Source organism: Aulonocara sp. 'chitande type north' Nkhata Bay, linkage group LG18, assembly GCF_057382095.1.
Source record: "Aulonocara sp. 'chitande type north' Nkhata Bay isolate Kocher_YH1m ecotype deep benthic linkage group LG18, A_spYH_male_GT1.1, whole genome shotgun sequence".
NCBI lineage: Eukaryota > Metazoa > Chordata > Actinopteri > Cichliformes > Cichlidae > Aulonocara > Aulonocara sp. 'chitande type north' Nkhata Bay.
The window spans coordinates 8,757,468-8,781,022 of NC_141361.1; the positions used below are offsets into that span (position 1 = coordinate 8,757,468).

Below are 23,555 nucleotides of genomic sequence, written 5' to 3' on the forward strand. Positions count from 1 at the left end.
ATTAGTTACCTATTGTTTTGCTGCAACAGAAAGTCAAAATCTCTCCTGTAAACAGCCCTGCCCTGGCCTATTTATGGGCTCAAATTGTGGTCATAAATATTTTGTATTTGTAAATCAGTTTTGTATGTGTAAAAAGAATTTGTCTGTGCGTAAAAAAGATTTGTGTGTGGACTTAGCCAAAAAAATATGTGTGAAACTCTGCACTCAAGTTTCAAGTTACAAGTACGGATTTTGACCCTATTTTTCTTCCTTTCATCTGATTGGCCAATGTCATGTCAATCACAAATTTAACAATCCAATCACATACACATTACACATACAAATCTTTTTCATGCACACACAAATTCTTTTTACACATACAAAACTGATTTGGAAGTACAAAATATTTATGACCACAATTTGAGCCCATACCTATTCTGACGTTTTTATACGCAGAAAATGTGAGTTTAAATGTCACATTCTTGACACTGTGGATGAATTAAAATCTATGATAAATAAAATATATGACCTTCTGAGAACAAAACTAATTTCACAGAAAATTAGATTGAATCAAATATAAAGAATAAATACAGACTGTTCATAAAAGATGATCAACTTTCTGGGTCTGAGAACTGACTCTGATGTGGAAGTGTCTTAACCCTGCAGTTTTTCTAATGGCCTGCAGGGGGCAGAGCAAAAGGCTGATCGGATAGAAGCCTACTGGGAAAACAACCCTTTGACTTCATTGGTCTGAGTGCTCAGGAAACAATTTCCTGATGAGTGTATGGCTTTTATTCAAATTTCTAAGTCTTATTTAATGCAACATGTGATTTATTTTGCAAATTCTAGTCTACATTAGAGTAAAAAAGGACAATAAAGCCGGGTATTTGTGCCTCATGACAGGCTTAACTGGTACAACCCCAATTCCAAAAAGAAAAAAGGATCTTGTGTGAAATGTAAATAAGAGCTGAATGCAATGACTTGTAATGTTTAAACTTTGAACATTTCCAATTTTAAGACTAAAGAAAATGTTAACGCATTTTAAATTCGATTGCAGCAACGTCTCAAAAAAGTTGGAATGGTGTTAACAAAGGTAATCAGAACCAAAAAGGAAACAGCTGGAAGAATATTCACAAGGTTAATTGGCAACAAGTCCCTAACATGATTGGGCTTAAAAAGAGCAAGAAAGTTTCTCAAAAGTACAGATGGGCAGACACCCATCATTCCACCGAAAATGGATCTACAAATTATGGAAAAACTTCAGAATAATGCTCAACAAAAAAAAGTGGCGAGTTTGAACAACTCATCATCTATACGACATATCATCCAAAGATTCAGAGAATCTGGGGAAATCTCTGTGAGCAAGGAGATGCAAAATGGATCTTTGGGCCCTCGAGCCCCAGTACATAAAAACAAGCATGAGTGTGTCATGGAAATCGGTGCGTTTCAGGAAATCCTCCAGAAACTATGAGGGAAGTGGGAGGACAGGGGTAAAGACAGTTCATTGTGCCACCAAAAAAGAAGTTTCGAGCTTTACCGTGAAGAAAAAGAAGCCATATGTGAATATGATCCCACCGCTATCTTCCGTGGACTGTTCCTCATTTGAAATGGATGTGTGACAAAGTAGAAAACTGTTCTGTGGTCAGAAAAACAAAACAAAACCCCCAAACAAGCCAAAATGTCAAATTCTTACAATTCATGGATGCTGCACCTTCTTGAGTGAAGATGAGGGACGAGGGTTCTCAGCTCTTGGTCCAAGAGAGGATGGGGTGCATATATTAGTGTCTATGGAATTGGCAGCTTACACATCTTGCGAGACACAAACACTGCTGTACATTTTACAGAAACATATGCTCTCATCTAGGTGTCTTTTTCAGGGAGAGGCTTTTATACTTCATGAAGTTAATGATAAACCACATACTGCACCTTTATTACAACAGCATGACTTCACATAGAGGAGTCTGGGTATCTGCAGTCCAGACCTTTCATCAGCTGAACAAAATCTGAAACCATCATGAAACCAAATATTTGACGCAGCGACCGAGGACTGTCAGACAAGAATAGGACACCATTCCTCTCTCAAAGGTCAGCTGGTCTCCACAGTTCCCAGATGTTTGCCGATCACTAAAAGAAGCTAGGATGCTACACAGTTATAAACATGTGACCTGTTGTTATTCCCATTTTAAAGAGCATTCCAGCCTTTCTGGATCGGGGTTGTAATCGACAGGTAGATGATTATGAGCATGCACCGTTTTCAGTTTCTCACTCACAGATCCAAACAGCAAAATAGCAATACTGAAAATCCTCAGCTAGAGTATTTAATAACCAGCTGATGATGTCACAATTGCCATGTCCATCTGCTGCTGAGTTTTTAAAAAAATGGTCCTACCCAGCCCTCTGTGTTGTGATGCGGTGACTAAAATGCATGAACAAGTGCAAAATCAACAAAGAACGAAGATTTAGAATATCTCTTATTTGAGGTCTTTAATTCAGTTAGACGCCAACAGTACTGACTCAAAGGTAAACCTCCACATCCCAGTTCATAATTTTATTTCTCAGGTCTGTTGGTTACACAATGATCACACAATAGTGATTTCTCCCTTGCATCATATATATTTTTAATACTCCAGGCGTACTTATATTTACTATTTTTACAATATATTGCTATTTAATTCATTCATTCATGAATCCATCCACCCTCCCCATTCACATGCACACGCACAAACACTGTACAATATCGTTAATTTGTTTTGTCCCCCCCAAGATGATGTTCTGCCCACTGTTAGATGATTTATTCTAAAAACTAAGAAGGTGGCGTGCAGATGCAATACCGGAGGCGATAACCTTTATGTGTTCAGAGGACCTTGGTCCTGTTTCTCAGCAAGAAAATACAGAGAAGCAGATTCAAAGAGAGGGGGAATGATCCACTTAAACTAAATGTAAAAAAAGAAAAACTAAACAAACAAAATAAAAAAAACAACAACAAAAAATATTCTTCCCTCCTCTTCTTGTTACAGCGTCAGCATGTTTCACCTTTTCTGTCCGAGGGTAAAGAGTCCACAGTTTGGTTTCCTTCTGTTGGTTCCTCAGTGTGGTTCATACAGGAGTGACTATACAAGTAATGAGATTTACAGTACAGTACATACAAGCTGCATCCAGCATCATAAGCCCCCAATACTGCTGCCTCATCTGTAAATACAGCCTACTGGACCTGCTGCTGCTGCTTTGGCCTCAGTCAGTCTGTGCAGTAGTTCAGGCTTGCTTGGCCTAGTAAGTAATAATAGTTTTAGGAATCCAGTGATAGGACAGAAGGACGCCACCTTTGCAGTAAAGTGGCACAAATACAGCTGCGGGAGAAAACGAGACTGAAAAGTGCAAAGAGTCCAAACTTTTTGGTCGATAGTTATGGATGTTTTCATTGTATATTTTCGGTTGGCTTTGTTGGTCTAAGATTTTGAAGATCGGAGAAGTCAGCAACCAGAGAAGCCAGGTTGGTAAGAGTTCAGGATAAGCTGGCCCAGACCGGGGCAGGGCGAGGCTGGGCCGGGTTGACCCGAGGCCTGCCACACTAGGTTAGGAAGAGCTCTGCACTGGGAGAGGAAAAGAAGAAAAAAAAAAGAGAGAGAAGCTCATCCTGTGGCATCTACCTTCCAAAAATGCTCTCATACTCTAGCAGTATAAGCTCTACAATCTGGTTCTGATACACCATGTGGACCGCCATGTTCAGCGTCTCCGTTTCAGGCCGCAGCAGCGTGGGGCCGAATACGATGGCGACGCTCTGGGTCGTCATACGGTTCTCCTCGCCGTAGTCAATCACTCTGGAAAAAATAGATAAACCCATTGTCAGTTATTTACCGTGCAAGGTAATATGGAAGCCAAAGAGTGCTCAGTACTCATTTGTTAATTAACTGAGCAGTCATCAAGTAGATCAATCTTTTTTATTTTCTTCCATTATTTAACACCTTTGAGTTTGCTCATGTTGAGAATGAAGCCCTCTTATGATTGAATATGATTTTTTTTAATATTTAACTTTTGTTTTCCTAGGAGGGGAAAAATCAATCAGGGAAAAATCAATAACATGGTGTGCTGCTCTTACTTCCTGAGGTGTTTGAAGAGAGCCTGCATGGTGTCGTGGTTGGGTTTGGGCAGCTGTCTGACCAGCTCTTTGATCGACTGAACTCGATGCTTGTGGTCAGATATTTCTGCAGAACAAAAGACAAAATCCATCAAAGTCTGGATCCATCACAAAGTTACACCAGCTCACCAGTACAAAATCCAACATATCTTTACTTTCAGTGAGACAATGATGAGAAAAAGTGCACTTCGGTTCACTGACACTCATTTTTAAAGCGTTTTCAGAGAGAGGTTTGGTGACTGCAGCTGACCCTGCCTGTCTTTACAGACCCTTACAGTAAATACAGATGAGTCCCTGGATAAAAACCCAGGAGCTGTAGTCCTTGACTGAGTTTGGGTCTTTGCTGTTTGGGTGCTGTGAACCAGCTGTTTAAAAAGTTAACAGGATTCCACTTAAGGGATACTACAGTGACACTGCATTTATTTACAGATACAGAGACACATACTGATGGCGCTGACAAAGTCGTGGAAGAGACTGTAGGTGAAGAGGGGCTCCGGCAGCTCTCTGAAGAACATCTTCAGGGCTCCTGTGGTCACGTGGATGTCCTCCCACTTCCCGTCTGACAGATTCACCTTCTCATCTGGTGACAAACACATGTGAACACCACTTAAGTATCTTATTGAGAATAAAAGAAAGGAATTCAAGTCAAAATATCTTGTATAACACTGTATGTAAAATATTATGCTCATCTATGACCTGAATGAAGCAGTTTTAGCTTTCTCTTCCTTTCTGTTTAGCTTTTGTCTGGTTGGTTTGAGCAAAAGGTCAATGGAGCTTCTAGAGAGCTGTGTGCTTAGAACATCAACACCATAAAAATCATAGGGTTGAAAAAAAATTTGAAAATGAGCTCCGTTTGGCTCATAGGGATTACCAGATTACCTGTACTCCTAATGTAGAACTTTGACAATATTTAACATGACTTTAAAGAAATATTTACATTAAAAAGTGAGAATATTTAATGCTTTGTAAAGTGTTGTGCCATAAATAGGTGATGTATCACACATCAAATTGTGTTTTTAAAATCGTGTTAAAAGCTCTTTAACTGATTATTATTACAAAAAAGTACGTTTTGAATATTTTTCGTCTTTACTTTTCATTTTTACTCCATTATTCACTTCAGTGGTATCTCTGCAATTAAAGGCAGAGGCAGTTTCAAAGGGCACTTACCGTGATTGACAGCAAAGCGGAGTTTCTGTATGACTGCCAGGTTCCCGCTAACTCTGTACAGCCCGTCTACCGACAGACCTGCAGGGATCAACACCAGGTTATCAGTATCTGTAAATTAACCTTAAAGTCTGAGTAGCAGAAAAGCACAATCAGCTAAAAGGAGACCACAGTCGCACCTTATTTCAGTAGGCAGTAAACCTCACCTTTCTTTTATGACAGGGAAGAAAACAGAGAGTAGAATGATTTTCTCTTAACAGCAAAGTTACTCACCGTTGTTCTCCACATTGTCAATGCACATTTTGACAAAGTTCGGCACCGTGGTGTTCTCCCTTTGACACAAACTGGAAAGAGCACAGCCAAACACCTGATCTGGAGACAGAAAATAAAGAACGGTCATAAAACAGACCAAACACACTAGTTTGCTTTCAGATCTCAACATTAGACCTCTGGTACTTCAGTGCTTTTAGTTTTTATTAGAGTTTAAGGTACAGAAGGCGAAAACGAATCATAAATTCCTGATTTATGTGTGAAAACTGGACTCTGATGTCTTAAGCCAAAAGTCTTAAAAGTAAAATAAATAACAAGAAACACACCAAAGCTCACGTGATGCATCCAAATGTACGGCTCTAACCTTAAACGGCAAGCGGTGGTTAAAAAAAAAAAAGCACTGATGTGTGCTTCTTTACTGCTGTCATCACATTTCCAAACCTTTGCTGCTTGTAACATCTTTTCAACTTTCCACAGAAGAAATGAAACCGAAAACATTTCGAGTGTTGCTGTTGTTTCTTTGGCACCTTTAATGTATCCCTTGTCCTTGACGGTCTGAAGGGTGGGACGGCCGGTCAGGAGCTTCTTCAGCTTGTGCCTGGTCTTCTTGTGCTCGGCGGAGTCCATGCTGGTTGAGGGCTTCATGGCTGTGGAGGAGACACGAGACAGGACGGTGTTATCCACCATTCGTCTCAGCACGCTGATCGCCATGATGTTTTGGAGGAGTGAAACTGATAAGCTATTGTTTTATAGGGTAAGGAGGGCAGATGAGGTTGCTGAGGCCTTTGACCAAATAGGCTTGTTGTTGTACTTTGTGCTTTCACTCATGTATCCCTTCTGCTCTTTGTTAGAGGAGTCATGCACGTTAGTCATTTACTGCTACTGTAAATATTTGGCATGTGATGATTTGTGGCTACTTTCAGTCATTTTTAGTCACGTTTTATTTCTCGAATCACACCCTGAATGAATGAATCCCACCATTTAACAGCATGCACACCTTTGGCTTTCTTGGAGTCTCTGCGGTCTTTCTCTTTGTCATGTTTCTCCGCACCAGGCGACTCGGGCATGTCCGCCTCTATGGGGTCATCAGACTCACTGGCCTAATACACACAGAAAAAAAAATACACGCACAAGGAAATAAGATACAACCGCTTGTAAAAGTCTCAAAAGGTGCTCTTTGGCCTCTGGAAAGAAAACAATAAACTCTCTATCTTCTCGGTTTAATTTTCATGCTACTCTGCTTTTATGTAGCTTTGAAGTGTTTATTTCCCTTACAGTTGCTGGTTGTAGGTTTTCCATAAATGTGAAATTGCGTTTCATTCAGACCATAAAGCCTATTGTTGGTTAACGTTTTCCCTCAGTGGGTAAAAATGAGCAGCTGCTGTTTAGTTTGTGCTCAGAGCAAAAAGGTAACTGCGACACAGCAGTCCTCTTTGTTTCTCTTATCAGACACCCGCACAATGTCAAACCCGGACGTATTCCTTCATGCTGAACCACAAATCTTCTCACTGCAGATGATTTATAATGGACTTTATTCTGTTTGAAACAGATGGAAACTATATTGACAGAGTGAAGGTGTTGCTGCTCACATGGTTGCTGATGGTGTCCTGCAGCGCCTTGAACCAATCGTTGACGACGCTGTCGTTTTCTGACTGGATCAGCAGGTCTGTTCCCTGACGAGTCTTCAGCTGCAGAGAGGCACAAATCGTTTTTCTCATAAACATTTTGAGTTTGTGAGTGCAGCACTGACTACTGATTAAAATCACAAAACATCCGAATCCACCAGAGCGATAGTTTATTCTCTAAACATTTTACAATAACTGCTGGATGTCCTGCATATAAGAAATTGTGAGACCCACCAGAGAAGCTTAAACCAGGAAAAACCTGTTATACTTCATAACTGAGAAATATTAACATCACTCAATGCTTTCTCCACCTGAATATGAAACATTTACTTCAATCAAGCAAGCCGTCATAATCTGCAGTAACATACATGTTACTGTTTCAGTAACTGGCTGTGTTTGTTTTGTCATTTATGTATTTAGATGCTTTAGCAACTCACTGGGGACAGCAGAGGAAAATCATAAAACAAATTATAGCCAAATCTTGCACATTTACATGGCACACCCAAGCACTAATGTTAAACAACATGCACAATCGCTTTTTGATACAATAAACAGAAATAAAAGCTCAGGAGTAAGTGCTGGATTTTTTTGTTTGTGATGGCTTTTTGTTCCTTTCTCATGTTTTCAACGTTTGTTCATAAAGTAAAAAATGTGTTTATTTCATCTGTAAATAACGCTACTAACTTTCTCATGTTTAAAAGAAATTACAATTTCGATTTCAACGCTGTAGCTTTTTCAATAGTTGAAGTTCTTTAAAATGTTTGCACAGATGTATAATATGACAGAGGCGAACAAGAGATTTTGGTCTACAGTTAATAGATTTTATTTTGATTCTGAATAAAAAATGATATGTAAAAACAGTGACGCCTCATAAAAAGCGATAAAAGCAAAAGACTGGATGTTATTTAAGATCTCCCTCACCTCTATAACGTGCTTCTTGCTGGACTTGTCTTTGGAAGCCCAGTCCACTGAGCCGCCCTTCAGATCCACTGTGAACTCTGGTTTCGATTGACCGCCTCCAAACTGGACAGAGACAGAAAAACAATCATATTAACAAACAGAGGGCCTGCTTATATACAGGGGTCTCCTTTTTCTTTGATTGTTGAACCATGCAACAGCTCACATCAAAGAAAATAAAAAGTCAAATGATAACGGTGCGCACGTCAGTCAAGTTTCTGCCCAACTGTAAAATTTTCTTAGCTTTTAAAGTGTGAGGAAGAAAACAGAAGAATAGTTTCAGTCGAGGCCAAACACTTAATGGTGAATATGAATGGAGAGTTGTACTACTTGTATTTTCAGCTTTTTCCTTGCAAGTGTATTAGATGTGGTCGTCCTAGTTGCCTACTCAGTGCTCTGCTGCCTAATTTACTGCTGAAAACAAAGGCTTAAATATGCACTTCCCTTCAAAGGAAGACAAGAAATAACATTTAAAATGTCCAACTGCCTTTACGATAGAGTAAAGTGCCCATCACCACCTAAATCAGTACTAGGGACTCAATGTAATTGCACACACTTTGCTTCAGTATTTCCTTTTCTTGGCACACCAGGTGTCTTCACCCTTCAGCCAATTGGCTGACGAGACTGATGACTTTTTGATAGTAGAGTTTAAAAAAAAAAATCAAAAAAAAATCTAAACAATAAGAAAAACAAACAAACAAAAAAAACATGCATTTGATCCAAATTCACATGCATATAAAACGTAACTCCAGTGATTGATCTGTAGTCTTCCTGTGTGCTAAACAAAAACAAAAAAAATGACAAAATCCACCTGTAGCACTCGTTTCACATCAGGAGCTCATAAACCAAAGGCAGTCCAGAAAAGATTGGTTTGCACAAGTACATCTAAAACTCAAGGTAATCCTGCTTGTGTGAGAAATCAATAATTGTGATGCCCTGCAGATCTCCATCCCAGTTTTCCATTTCTAACCAAACAACTCTATGATTAAATTAAATCTACATCCTGTTTGTCAACCCAGAGATTAGCAAGTAATGACAGCAATATTGTCCCTTTTTTTGAGTCATGCCAGTGAATATTAGTCAGAGCATGACAGACAGCAGGAAGATGGCATGCAGAGAAGTAGGAAGAGTTGGAAGCACGCATAAGGAAGGAGGAAGAACATACAGAGGAGGCTCGGTTGAGCCTTGAGCAGCCAAAGGAGACATCAGGTTGTTTCTTAGCTGACGGCCTCCAGTTACTCAACAGTGACAGGAGCAATTCAGGGAAGTAGCCGCTCTGATAGTATGGCTGAACAGAGGGATGGAGGGAGGAATGAAAGAAAAGGATGATGGGAGGATGAGGCCAAAGGTAAAGAGATGGAGGCATGGAAAGAAAAGGACACATACAGAAGAGAGAATATTCAACTCCCCCTCAGTGACCTAACAAACAGCCTGAAAAATGTTGTGCAAATTTTGAAGAGATGGGGTTTATATAATAACCCCAGATGCAGGGGAATAAGTACAGAATACAGAGGCATGCTTAATTAATTCAGAAGTTTAACCTGTCACCGAGTTTCTTAACCACCAGCTAACTATATCCAACAGGTAAAGGAACAGTTAGCAGCCAGGCTGCCCTTGAGACTGAGATAACAGAAACCAGATAGTCATCCAATTCAAAAGCTTAAATGCACACAGTGTTTCTTAACACTCCTACATCTGCCCTTCAGATCAAAGGAACTGACCTGCACTATAAATAAGCAGAACGACCTTTCCACTGAGACTGACCTTTTTCAGGCCTCACTGAGTTAGTGAGACTTCACCAAAAGGAGAGGTTACCTCCAAAATATTCCCTAATGTATGAAGCTATGGACTGTGTTAACAAAGCTGCAATCAAAATTGAACTGTACATAATGAAAAGGATACTGCTGGGCATACATCTAATCATGAAAGTCGGTGTTCGATACAGGCTGTGTCAGAAGCGTAAGAAAGTGAACTCAGATGAAAAAGTCCCTGAAGGAGGTCTTTCAATACAACAGAGCAGCAGAGCCACATTAGTAACTCTTTTCAATGGCCTTTAATGTTCACAAAACAGTGTGTGGCTCTGTTTTGATACGAAACGACAGCTTTTAATGGCAGCAAGTTTCTATCACTCACCCAGCTAGTTCCACCTCCCTGTCCTTTGGCAAACAGGAGCGTTGAACCTTGGAGGACGGTCCAGGAAGAAGTCCAGTTCTTCCTGTAATGAATGTAAATAATAATAATAATAGTAACAAAAAAAACATACTTCATGTACTTAAAACAAGTGCTGAGATTAGAGACAACTACATCATGTACATGCAAGACAGAAAAGAATTGGAGAAACATTCACGGGATCGTTTCTATTGTTAATTTACTGAGAGTACTTAACTGCCTCCTTTTTTGTTTTTCAATCTTTTTGTCCTCCACTCATCCGACAGGGTAAAAGACGGACATAGTCACTTTAACATCACCCACAAGTTTATGAAGTCTAGTTTTAAAGTCTTAAGATAAGCATCGTTGCCATCAGCATCGCCGTCTTGCTTTTGAAGCGAATGTGATGAACAAGGGGTGGGTCTAACTGTGAAGCTCTGGCCAGTGACTTGCCCATCAGAAACCAAATAGTATAACCTGGATACATCCTTTCTGACCTTTAGAATGACCAGCATGTATCAAACAGACTTCAGTATGACCTGAGAGGAGTGACTGAGGACATTAACTCATCTGGAAAATGTTTACTGAGGTGAAATGTATGAGCCGATTTCTCGTATACTTCGATAGGATCTTAAGTCTTTTTGCAGCCTTTTATTAGCTATCCTCCTTGTGGCTAATAAAAAGAATGCAAGTTCAGGTTCTTCTACATTTGCTTCACTTTTCATAGAAAGAAGCTACGTCCATTTAATTTATTTTTTTTTCTAATGGCGTCTATAGCCTGTATTTCAACTGGTGTAACAAAATAATTTCCAAAATATTGGAAAAACAGTATCGTGTGTCATGCTGCATTGTTTGGAATTTATAAAGAAAAAAGTAATGACAGCATGCATCAATCTTTAAGTTTATCATTACAAAGAAACCCTAATGTGGTAAATAAAAGAAAAAAACAAAACATCTGCATGGGCTAAACACATTACATCAGCGTCGCATAGCAGGCTGTGATACTCATACTCATATGGGAAGAAGTTCAAAAAAGCTTCTAAGATAGACTACCATGCCCTGGATGACTCAGAACCTACACAGACAGGCTGTGAAATATTTGACAGTAAAGAGATGTCCTAGCAGCAGCATGGTGTCCAGAGACTACAGAACGTCAAACATTCAATAATGATGGGCAAAATACCTCTGCTGAGCAGGTAGGTCCTTTATTCAACTTCCTCTCACAAAAAGTGAGAGCAAAGGATACCGCTGACTGACATTACAGGGTTGGTAAATACTTTCAAGGGTTACCTAGGCAACTGGAGTCTGACCAACCATCAGCCACAAAGTACTACATAAGTTAATTGTTTCCAGTGTGGACCCTCTTTGAGAAAGCAGATTAATTTGGACAAATTGTGGCCTATTTTTTAACAACACAATGATTCCTGGTGCAACTTACAGGGAAATGTGCAAAAAAGCTTTTATTATTATTTTTTAAATCATGAGGGGACTAGCCTAATAAGAGAGACCCTCTGCTGTGCTGATAATAATACTGAGACAGTATTACTCACTGGGGTTGGATTTTCTCTATAGTTCGATTGTCCTATCATCCCCCTGCGGCACTGCTGCCATGGCAGCAGAGAAGGTTAACCTTCACCTAATAAGAGTAGTGATATCCAACCTCCATAATGCACAACGTGTAAGCGACAAACAGGAGCGCCGGGTGTTATGAAACATTTACACACTGACAATGTACAATGTTGACTGATTTGGCTGACCACGATTATTTGATGTAGTGGCAGAGATATCAGCTGAAGAGCTAAAATGGTGTTAAGTCACAACATTAGCTGATTCTGTAGTTTAGTTCTACTAAATAATTCAGTTTTTTTCACTGTGTAAAATATTTCACTTGTCTCTCCTACAGTCTTCATTGCACCATTATCACACACAGCAAAGTCGTTCACCAACAAAAATAAAGAAGACGGGTTAAACGAGTACCTCTGCAAATACATTGTCGCCTGAAGCTCCATTTAAAAAGCAAATAAATAAATCCAATAGTCATAAATAGGCATCGGCTTTTTCACACACACTAAAGGACTGAAAAGTCCAGGTACGAACGTGTAAGCCCACCTGAGCTACAGGGGTGGCTGTAGCTCAGGTGGGTCAGATCAGCCACTAACCAGAAGGTCGGTGGTTTGATCCCAGGCTGCTCCTTGCCTGCATGCTAAATATCCTTGGGCAAGATACTAACCCCATGTTGCAATCCATCGGAGTGTGAATGTGTATGAATGTTACTTAGAAAGCACCTAGAAAAATGTGCTGGTGTGAATGCACAAGTTGTGTAAAGCGCTTTGAGTAGAAAAGCACTATACAAGAACCATTTGTGTCACAAATGTTGGTTATATGTGGAGACATGACCTGAAACTATGGCGAGGCAGCTTCAGTTTATTTTTAATCTCATATATTGAAATTCTTTTATGGGTAATGGAGAAATTGACTGGCAAACTCATCAATCCCTTTAACCATAATATTAATCATCATGCTACTTACTACTACTTACCGCACTTTCTTGCCATTTTCAGTGATCTTTGTCACATTCAGAATTCCACATTTTTCAGATGGCTGCAGAGGGGGAAAAAAATTAATACACAGTTTTAACATTGATTAATTTTGATAATTCCCACAAAAAGAGACAGAGAGAGATGCTGTTTAATCTTGGTTGCTACTGCTGTATAAAAACACCACCGCCACCACCAAACATCCCACCACCAGAATAATAACAGCCTTTAGCTTGTAGGCAAAAAATCCAAAAATCTACTATACCACTTTTCTGAAAGGCAGAATTGAATGAATGAAAATGTATTAGAATAAACTAACGTTAAAACTACTTGTGCAACATTCAGACAAACACGGTGATTTTTGGTGAATTAACCAACTCAGGGAAACAATTTCTGACAATATAAAAACTTCTGTGTGCTTAACCAAGGCCAAGAAATGCTTTTATAATCCACAGTGCTGCTTATTAACAGGATTTCCTACACAGGTTTAAGGTATTTGTTCAATTGGACTTTAGTTTTCCTTCAGGATGTTGAGCTTCTTTTATTTAACTGGGACAAAGACCTGTGCAGGAAACCTGCCATACAACATGTGTCACCATCCAACAATCTGAGACCACGTTAAATCCCTGCAGGAGGTGAAGAAGGTGAGGTTAGTGGTGAGTACTAACAGAGGCGGGGGGCTTGGGAGACGAAGGGCAGGAGTCAGAGTCAGGAGAGGGGGGCTTGAGACCCAAAGGAGCGTCCTAGTCAGGAGACAGGGATGAAAAAAAGAAACAATGTCAAATGGGCTAACAAAAGAAGGTTAATGAGAATATGATGCAAGGTTAAGGAGACACGGACAACTGAAAGAGGGTGATGGTAATTAGCAGTGAGATTATAATGTGTGTCTAGTACCTGTGTGTTTTCCAGGAGACACAAAAGGATTATTAATTAAGATGTGGATGCAACTACAGTTTCTATGAGGTTTCATGCAGCTATAACTACTTCATGTTCAGGCTAATCAGTACATTTTAAAGACAATCATCCAACATTGCTGCAAAAGTCCAGTTTGTGATTAATGCAAATTATTTAAATTAAAAATAAAATCAACTGAGAGTTAGAAAGGAGGTTTAATAATCACTCCGGTTGTGCGATTACGGTCATGCAGGCTGAAGGAACAGACACTGACTTGGTGTTTGTATGGATGTGGGCGTGCAGAGCCTGTTCGGAAACGCCTGGTTTTTAACAGCCGCTGCAAAGCAATCAGTCTACAACTGAAAATCTTAACTCAACAAATATCTCGGTCTATTTTTAAATCCAGGTGCAGCAGGAAACCTTAAGGATAAGTAAGGTGCATGAGGCTAATAGTACAATTTGACAATTTGTTGTATAGGGGTGTCAGACCTTGTCAGCTGGGTCCTGGACGTGGGCGCTATGTCTCCACTTGGTCAGGACGATGGGCTCCACATTTCTTCTGTCTAGACTGCGGGTCTTTGGAGCATCCCCAGAGGGTTGGGGAGGGGAGTGGTTGTACTTCATTGAAGAAACAAAGAATTGCATGACTTCAGTATACCCATAAAACCATTTTTTCATTAACAAAAAAAAAAAAAGCCCTTGCAATAATATATTAAATTATTAGGTGCAGTAGAGATGTCGCAAGTATTCTCTAGTTATCGCTTGTCGCATTGAAGTATGAAGCTTTACCGCCCCATCACATGTGGTCCATCCTGTGCGGTTGTGCAGCACGTACACTGTGCTCACCTGTACGACAGGTCAGTACGCCATTAATTCTCATCGCTCGACTGTTTTAGCGTCTCACCTTCGGCAGCTCCCATTCTGACCTGGAGCCGTCTGCACTGTAGTAATAAGGTCTTCCCTGGTCATCAACGTGCTTTAACCACTGAGCAGACACACCGGAGAAAAATCATTCAGTGGTTTGAATCCTAAAAATGTATTTTATTTATATATTAATTTTCAGCCTTCTTTTATATTGTCTTGATTAAGATTTTATTAATTTATTTTCTGAGTAGATTTGACCTAATTGGGTTTCCTTTTAGTTACACATAAAAGCCATTAAAACAAATTATGACAATAAGAAAATAATAGGTAAAAGTGTGTATAGTTTGGTATCATCATAGTTTCCTTGTTAACAGGAAACATTTGTGCTGTGCCCCCCAAGCAGAACTTTCCAGCAAATCAAATCAAAACCTGCTCCCACGTGCAGTCCCAGAAACCCCCAGCAGTAAAGACAGATTGGAGCGGAGCAGCCGGTACCTTCTCGTTAGTATAGTCACTGACGTACAGCGTGTGACCGTACTCGTCCATCTCCTCCGACCAACCACGTGGCGGTGAGCCATATTGGCTGTCTGACTGGCTAGAGTAGGTAGAGTAGGTACTGAAGCAGGTGTCCTCCGATGACAGAGGCTGCAGTCGACCAATAGAAAGCGAGAGAAAGGGGAGGAAAGACGGCGAGAGCGAGAGAGGGGTGGTCTGCCATTTGTTTAAAAAGAGAAAGAGACAGGAGAGGGCAAATTTCACCACAGCGTTGGAGAGAAAAAAAGACAGTCATGCACCCAGAAACAATAAATCATCAGTAAAACACCCAACACCAGTTTGATTCAGTATAGAGACCCAGAAACGTCAACAGAGTGCTAAAAATGTTCTTGCTTGATTTTGGCCAGTGATGAAGGCAGCTCCCGCACTGTGGCACAGAACAGATGAGGGGACAGTACCTGCTTTGGGCCTGTAGGTGGCAGTGTGGTGCAGTCATTTAATGAAACAGAGGCTGAGTCAGTATTAGAGATGACTCAGGGGTATGTGGTAAGTCACTAGCGCGTGTGTGTATGTGTGTGAGCTGATTATAAAAATAGTCATTCACTGTTGATCAGCTGTAGTCATCTCATTTGAACTGAAATACAGCATTGTGGACTTTTACTCATAGCTTTTCGAGGACAAATCATTCTGTTGTTGCGTCAGAAAGAAAACAAGAACTTTCATTATCTCCGAGATATATTCTGTCTGATAATCCAAATCTCCCAAAACAATCTGGCGGGGCTGAAAGAGCAATTCTGCAGTTGCCTCCGTCTGTCTACGCGTATAGCAATGTGAGTGAGAAGACAGCCACAATATGTGATGAAGTACTGCCACGGCATATTTGTTTTCAGTTTAATATTTGTCTCTGACTCATGCTTTGACGCTGGGTGAGTATATATGAACAACTTCTGTGTACAAGCGGGTTTATGTAACTGTGTGCTTGTGAGAACCAGTTTGACTTTGTCAACATTTTTGCAACATCAGGTGATTAATGGCTCACCTGTTCGAAGGTTTAACAGTAACATTTCCGAGTTCATGTTGTTATAAAAATTGATGCGATAACAATTGGGACTTAATTTAGATTAAAGGATTTAATAAAATATAAACTTTGTCAGAAGAGCTGTATAAAGGCTGGCTGCACCTGCTTTATTTTAATGCTTATTTAAAAGGGACAGTACATATTAATTATGCAGTGATTGATCAGAGGCTGACATGTATGGCAAAAAAAGGAAAAGGACCAGACCCTTTATGATCTCTACTTCTCAGATTCTTACAGCTGCATTTTTACCTGACTTGTAGACTGCTGTCTACTATGTTTCTGCTGATTTTCAAGATAAAAATACCTAAAATGAAAAAAGTATTTGATTTCTGTAATGTTTGTAACAGCTATCTAAAGCATTTTTACAGTACCAATGATGTGATGGGCAGTTTCACGTCACTTTATGTGCTCTTGCTGGGTGTTAAACAATTTGAACTTGCTCCAAACATTTTGATCATCTTACAGGCTTACTCATAGTCCAAGCAGCTGCTTATATTTCTATTTGTTACTGTTTACCAAAATATCTATGGTTACCAAAGTGTCATATATTGCATTTGCAAATCAGACTGGATTCAATGAAACTGCTGCACATTTCACAGCAACACAACTCATTATTAAAATGTATTGTTATCCATCATTTCACATATTAAGCATCTAAAATGATATATCAGTCTAATGTTATGTTTTCATATTTATTCACGAGGCTATGTCACTGCTTGTTAAAACTCAAAGTAATGCATCTTGATACTAGGGCACATGGCTCAGGAAAAGGCAACCCAAAAGTGTTGCCAATGCTCGCGATACTTCACTAACCTCCACTACGGTAAATTGCGTTTACCTCTGAGCTCTCTCCGGTGCTGTGGCTCTCTCCTTGCAAGTTTCTGGTGCTATTGTCCCTGGTTCGAGGTGGCTTCCAGGTCCTCTCCTGGGTGGCGCGATTGTAGTAGAAGTGCCTACCATTCTGGTCCTTATGGGTCTCCCAGTCTCCAACCACATGGAGCGGGGAGGCTGAGGGCAGAGGGGGCTGGGTAGACTGGGTGATCTTCAGTTCCTGGAGGTTGCTGTAGACGGGTGACTCGGGGCGGCCCTGGCCAGAAGACACAGTCTAAGGAAGGGAAAAAAGAAAGAGGGAACTGTGATTCATCTGTGACCGGATGTAAGTCTGTTACATAAAAGTTCCTGGACAGTAAGTGAAGGGGCATGATGTAAAATATTCACAGCTTTCAGGCTGTAAATCACCAGCTGCACGCACAAGCTGGTAGACATTTTCATTTGAAACATTTTAGAACGGCACATACATCAAACAGCTCACCCCCACACTCCATTCCTACAGAGTTTCAAATGAACTCAATCATTTAATCTTCACAGTAGGTTTGAGGTTTACTCTACTCTCTCAGCTGCACTGGAGCATTGAGTAACTGACTAAAGTCAGAGAGAAATTACAAGCTCTACTTCAAGGCTTTGTGAGCCGTGGAGGAGCAGATCATTGAATGAACTTGGAGAAGGACAAGGGAAGGAAGTTGCTGCTGTTATACAACCGGGAGTGGCAATAACCCATGTCAGGTAGAAAAGAGGAAGTTAAACTAGCTCAAGATGCATCCTAAACACTGGGATGAGAGTTTGTCCAACCTCATCTGAACAACTCTGAACACAGAAAAGGACTGTTACTGGTTACTGGCAAACCCTAATGTGTTGATTGACATTTTTACTTAAAAACTAACAGGATAACTGCTAACGATAAGAATTCCTTTTTAACTTGCATTGTCCCCCCGTACACATCATTCAGAAGAAGAACTTTCTGCAGACAGTGAAAAATGATACTGGCTGGACTGAGCTATTCAAGTTCACAAGGAAAATATGAGTTACGTTTCAGATCCTGTTTTAATTTCAACATGCAGCAATCTGGTCTTGATACTTAAACACTTACAAAAATGTTCCTGTATAACAAGCTGGAAAACCTGACCAACCATGACTCAAATGTTTTTAAGTGTGAGTCTGTAACCGTCACTTTAACCAGTGGCAAACATGATTACAAGTCTAACCTCCTAAGAACGTAAAATATGGTGATATTCAAGTGCCATGTGAACAAGAGAGCTCCTGTTCAGTAAAAGAAGAACATTTCTATTGCTGTGTAGTACAGCTCTGCTCTAATGACAGAGCATCCTTTAAAACCCAGATGAACCAGTGATCCAGTCAATGGGCTTCTTGTCATGATTATTTCATGTTGGCATTACAAAGAAGGAGCGCGGCTGCAGAGCAACAGGGCAGAGAGAGGCATGAATAATGCCAGTGCCCTGAGGCCTCCCAACGTTGGCTCTGTGATGTTTTTATTGCATGGGAATCAATGGGGATGAAATATGCAGGAGCCAAGCAAACAGCTGGAGGTACCAAGGAGAACTTGATATTCCGTAGAAATGCTAGCTGTTCAATACAGTATCACAGGACCACAATATACATACTGTATCTTATTATATAATTAAAACAGTTTCATCCCTCTATTTGTGAAAACATTTCACAGAAGTCCAAACTTTCTTTAAAAGTTTCTGACCACGCGGGTTATCAAGCAAAGCTCTAGATTTCAAAGTTACAGCCAGCATTCAGTAGAAAGCTTTTGCAATGCTGAGCAAATTTCCACCCATTAATTAAAATGCATGACAAATTACCTCCAGTGGTTGACAAATAGTAAATACGTCATCCTCTTCATGGACTGAAATGGCTCGCGAAAAACGTTTCATCAAACGGATCACTGCCATCGTCCCTGTTTAGTATTTTGAGTGATTTGATTGAAGCTGTCAGTCTGCTTTACTGCATGCAGCGTGCAACACTGGTGACTGTTCTGTGGTCTTCCTGCATAATGCTGCACAAACATGTGATTTAGTGCATGGATCTGTCAAAGGGGAAGTCCTGGTAGTCAATCGACCGTTAAAAAGCCACAGAGGTGGTCGCCCACTTCAGTTTTGGCCACGAAAAACACAGTTTCCTCAAGGCTGCTCGGAAATTTAAGCTTAAGTGGAAAAAAAGACAACTCTGCGAATTCAACAAAGCAGTGTTGTTTTGTTTTTTTCTACTAGCAGTACAGCAACAAGCCACATGCGATCCATGCATGTAATGTAGGTAAAAAAAGGCTATTTTCCTTGATACACAGCAACTATCATGTCTCAGTGCCTTAAGTGCATTTACTTTGTTTCATTTGTTTAATTGAAGCTGGATCAAACGTTAGCTTCACTGCACTTTGGCAGGCCAGAGTCTTCTTTGTTGTTATAAGCTTTTGCAATCGAACGAAGGAGGATATTTAGATGATGGTGATTTTTGTCATTTCTGATTATATGTGATATACATCCACATCCTTTTACTGCTATTACCTTCATGTAAAGACTGCGGCACCCACGGTGTGGGACGGAGAGATTTCGCAGGTCTTTCCTCCCCACTGCTGTCAGACTCCATAATAAAGACTTTAACTGATCAAGCACACACATCCATACATATGCAATAATACTAAGTGCAATAATCCTTTCTGTCATCGTTGTATTTTTACTCAGTTGTATATAGTATTTGTATTTGTATTCTATTTTTATCTTATTGTATATTTATTTTATTGTATTCTACTGTATATAGTATTTTATTCTATTCTGTACAGTTGTGTACTGTATTTATTCTTATTGTATTCTAATTTTTGCCTCATAACTTTTGCACTGTCCACTTCCTGCTGTGACAAAACAAATTTCCCACGTGTGGGACTAATAAAGGTTATCTTATCTTATCTTATGTAAATGACAATATGCGTGTAACACTCTACATACTCCATCAAATCTGTGCAGGACAAGTAGACACTTTGTGTATTACTGCCAGACCAAAGGGTTGTATTTTTAAAAGAGATGAGAAGTTCTAATGAAACAGAAAACAAGAGTTTGTTTTTGTATCAATTCTGTAAAAACACAAGAATAAAAATCCCCTTCATGCCTGTACCAATCTGAGCATCTCAGGAGTACAGAAAAGAACAACATGCTTATCACCAAAGCTGTATATGCTCTATCAAATAGACCCCTATTATGTAACTAAAGTCTTTACTGCCAGGTTGGCTCATTAAAAATGCACAGGGAGTCTCTTAACTCTGTTAAAGCAGCAGTATATCCCTGAGCAGCTGGTGCTGGACATCTGGTGTTATCAGACTGACCAGCTAATCAATACGGAGCTCTGAAGCCACTGAACATTAAGAGGTTGACCTCTCAGTATGAGGAAGCTGCTCTCTTTGTCAGTACACTGTGCTTTAAGTACAGGTTGCAATGGAGTCAGGTGTCAGCACCTACGCACATTTTCTGCACAGGGATTCCTGCAGTGAAATATCCGAAATAAAGCACTCGCTGTGACATTTTTATGAAGCATAAAATTAGGTATTTATGAGTAACCCTAGTGTTTAAAGTGCCATCTTATAATACAGACAATAAGAGGAGAGCTTGTATAATGCATCCGATGCAGCTCAGTGGGTGAACAGCTGATTAAGTTTGCTTTGCCACAATAAATCTGAGCCACTTGCGAGTCAATGCCAGGAACACAGAAACCCTCTACAGTTTACAAGCTGGTAAAAGTGGAAACAAGTGTGGCCTTTGTAGTTATTGCAGGTGGGCTGTGAGAAGTATTTTAGAACAAATGATAAACATTTTTAATGTTTAATTCTTTAATTCTGTCTGAAATGACCATGAACATTTAGGATTAAATAAATTAAAGTAAAACAAAAATAAGGAATCATGGGAAATCAAGCAGGCAAATTAAATTAAGAAGAAAGAACCCATTTTAGTGTGCAGCACTAAAGTTTGGAAATGCTACACTATCAGAAACATTTAACGATGTTTTATGTTCTTCCTTGTGGAGGAAAATCAAATATTTCCCAAAACAAATATTTCCAAATATGACAGTGGTCATTTTCAGAGACGGCACGAACAGAAATCATTAAGAAACCAAATTGTGAGAAGAAAGAGGGTGATCGTGGCTCAAGAGTTGGGAGTTCGCCTTGTAATCGGAAGGTTGCTGGTTCGAGCCCCGGCTTGGACAGTCTCGGTCGTTGTGTCCACCAGTAGGCAATGGGTAAAGTGCCTACTGGTGGTGGTCAGAGGGCCTGGTGGCGCCAGTGTCCGGCAACCACAGCACCCGGTGTACAGACCACAGTCTGAGCCTGAGGGTTCACTACACAGCAGCAGCAGCAGCCAATTAACAGTTCTGATTGCAGCTCAGCATCTTAATTTCCTATTATAGGCCAGAGCACCGCTTAATGGGTGGGGAAACGAAAGGGACTGAGTGATGCTGCCAGTTCTAAATTTACAGTCTTATCAGCACAGCCTGCAGTCTGAATAATAACCACCCGGCCCAGTGTTATTCAGCTCAGAGATAAACCGCATCAGGACCAGGAAAAACAGAAGAACCTAAGACTCCGCTTCAGGCAGTGAATCCATCAGCGCTAACACTGGAGAGAACTGGCTGCAGATGCTGTTTATATTTAGACTCGTCTGCTGAGAGATTCAGAGCAGTGTGTTCATTTTATGCAAAGTTATCCTGGTTCTCGTAAATATGGGGTCAACTGTAAAACTGCTCAGCTGCTTTTCAAAAACAAATGTCTGGTTTCTAGTCAAATCATTTCAGCAACACTCTGAAAACAGATCAATGTGCAACATTGTGATCATGACTACAAACTGATGATTACAGAGATTATATATATATATTAGGCCTGCACAATAAATCGAAAATTTATTGTCATCGCGATATCAGCCTGTGCGATGGGCCCATCGCAAAAGACGGCGTAAACTGCGATAATTGGGTACCTTAAAATGTTTACACACGTGCTTTAAAGAATTTACCAATCAAAGAGACAAAGGTTAAGGTCGCACCGTCCTTTAGGTGGCAGCCTGACAACAAAGTTAAACCTAAAGAGACGTAGCAGTATTGCAGGAGGAATAGGAGGCAGAGGTGTGTCTGTCCACGTTTACCTCTTCTATTTGACACAGATGAACCTGCTCTACCACATACCTGCAGGGATATGGGCCATGCAAACACAAACACACACACAGGTACTTTGATGTGAATCAAGTGTGCGCGCTTGACTAGTGTGCACACATACAAGTGTGCACATGCACAATCATGCCCACAAAAACAAAAATAGACAGGCCGGCCCTTTCCCTCTTCTACTTCCTTGTCCATTCAGTTTTTTAGTTTCACTGGAGGGGTTTTTCACTGCAGTGCTTTACATGGTCATGTTCGGTGGTTACAGTGTATTGCATAATGTAGTTGGAAGGGTTTTATAACATTTCTTTTTGCACTAATGTAGCTGACGGAAGCAGAAAAACTCCCCATTTTTCTTCACATGTGGGATACAGGTTTCATGTTACAATGGAAAGTTCATGTTTTAATCATTTTTTTGATCCAAACAAAATTACCCATTTACTTTGGGATCAGTGTAGTTACTGGTATACTGGTAAACTTTAATTCATAGCTACATGTGACAGGTGAAACCAGCTAGGAAGCATGACAACACCTGATCGAAACAGGAAGAAAGGAGGCTATGTTAGAGCCGAGCTGATTACATCACAGATACTGCAACGCAGTGAGAACTTTACAGCACGAGCAGTGAACTAAACTTGACATTTTTTCTTCTGTAGGAAGAACACAGAGGGAAAGGGAAACAATAAAAAACACAGAGGGAAGGAGCTTGCAATCAAAAATAACATTTAATGTGTCTGGAAAAGTTACAAAGACACCCGGACAAACCCCATGATTGTAAAACACATGCTCATTGCAGCTTGATGCCTATTTCAGTGTAGTCTGAGGTAATCTCATCAAATATGACCCAACTGAATAATAAAGAACAGCAAACCATGGACAAACACACAGAAAGGCCTTGAAACACAGGCCCCACCCAAGATAGTTGCGCAACCCAAGAGAAGTGACATTCAACAGGAGAAAAGAGCAGACAATGCAGGGACAAAAAGAGAACAGCCTGAGGTGGGTTCAAGACCTGGGTGAACTCAAAATGCCTTCAGTATGTGGTACAGTTACAATGTTGTTTTTAATCACATGCCAAAAAAACAAAACAAAAAGAAAGTATAAATCTGTACTTTTCCAAGCATGCTACAGGATGTTCATTAATATTATTAAAGTCACTGATTTACAGTTATAACTTCAGATACGTGTTCAGTTCCTACAAATGGTCAATCTTATCCTTTTCAACAATACTATCCTACACCTTATAAATATCACATTTACAAATCCATCTTTAACTTAAAAAGGCTTCTTGGTATTTTATTGCAGATAACTGAGCCGTCATCTATATGTCACATTGGTATAAGCAAGGATTGACAAACTTTTATGTACAGTCTCCAAACTCTTCTACCTAAGCGCAGTCTCCTGTCTTTTTCTCAGTG

At 40.1% G+C, this 23,555-nt stretch overlaps 1 protein-coding gene across 7 annotated transcripts in view; it reads right to left on the bottom strand.

Annotated features, from left to right (window-relative positions):
* Positions 1 to 2,386: 2,386 nt before the first annotated feature.
* LOC147307946 (rho GTPase-activating protein 12-like) overlaps positions 2,387 to 23,555 on the bottom strand; it is a 59,694-nt gene continuing 38,525 nt past the window's right edge. For 2 of the 7 annotated variants that reach the window (XM_086273634.1, XM_086273636.1), the window contains exons 3-19: positions 16,985 to 17,251; positions 15,069 to 15,284; positions 14,614 to 14,694; positions 14,199 to 14,327; positions 13,984 to 14,046; positions 13,484 to 13,558; positions 12,818 to 12,879; positions 10,264 to 10,345; positions 8,095 to 8,196; positions 7,138 to 7,236; positions 6,546 to 6,648; positions 6,076 to 6,195; positions 5,552 to 5,650; positions 5,282 to 5,359; positions 4,560 to 4,694; positions 4,076 to 4,181; positions 2,390 to 3,797 (exon numbers count right to left, since the gene is read on the bottom strand). In XM_086273634.1, the coding sequence (XP_086129760.1) occupies positions 3,623 to 3,797; positions 4,076 to 4,181; positions 4,560 to 4,694; positions 5,282 to 5,359; positions 5,552 to 5,650; positions 6,076 to 6,195; positions 6,546 to 6,648; positions 7,138 to 7,236; positions 8,095 to 8,196; positions 10,264 to 10,345; positions 12,818 to 12,879; positions 13,484 to 13,558; positions 13,984 to 14,046; positions 14,199 to 14,327; positions 14,614 to 14,694; positions 15,069 to 15,284; positions 16,985 to 17,251 (1,992 nt within the window). In that variant the 3' untranslated portion in view covers positions 2,390 to 3,622. Of the gene's footprint in view, positions 3,798 to 4,075; positions 4,182 to 4,559; positions 4,695 to 5,281; positions 5,360 to 5,551; positions 5,651 to 6,075; positions 6,196 to 6,545; positions 6,649 to 7,137; positions 7,237 to 8,094; positions 8,197 to 9,295; positions 9,419 to 10,263; positions 10,346 to 12,817; positions 12,880 to 13,483; positions 13,559 to 13,983; positions 14,047 to 14,198; positions 14,328 to 14,613; positions 14,695 to 15,068; positions 15,285 to 16,984; positions 17,252 to 23,555 lie in introns of all 7 variants that reach the window. The other 5 variants (XM_086273641.1, XM_086273639.1, XM_086273637.1 and 2 more) reach the window with 5 other exon arrangements.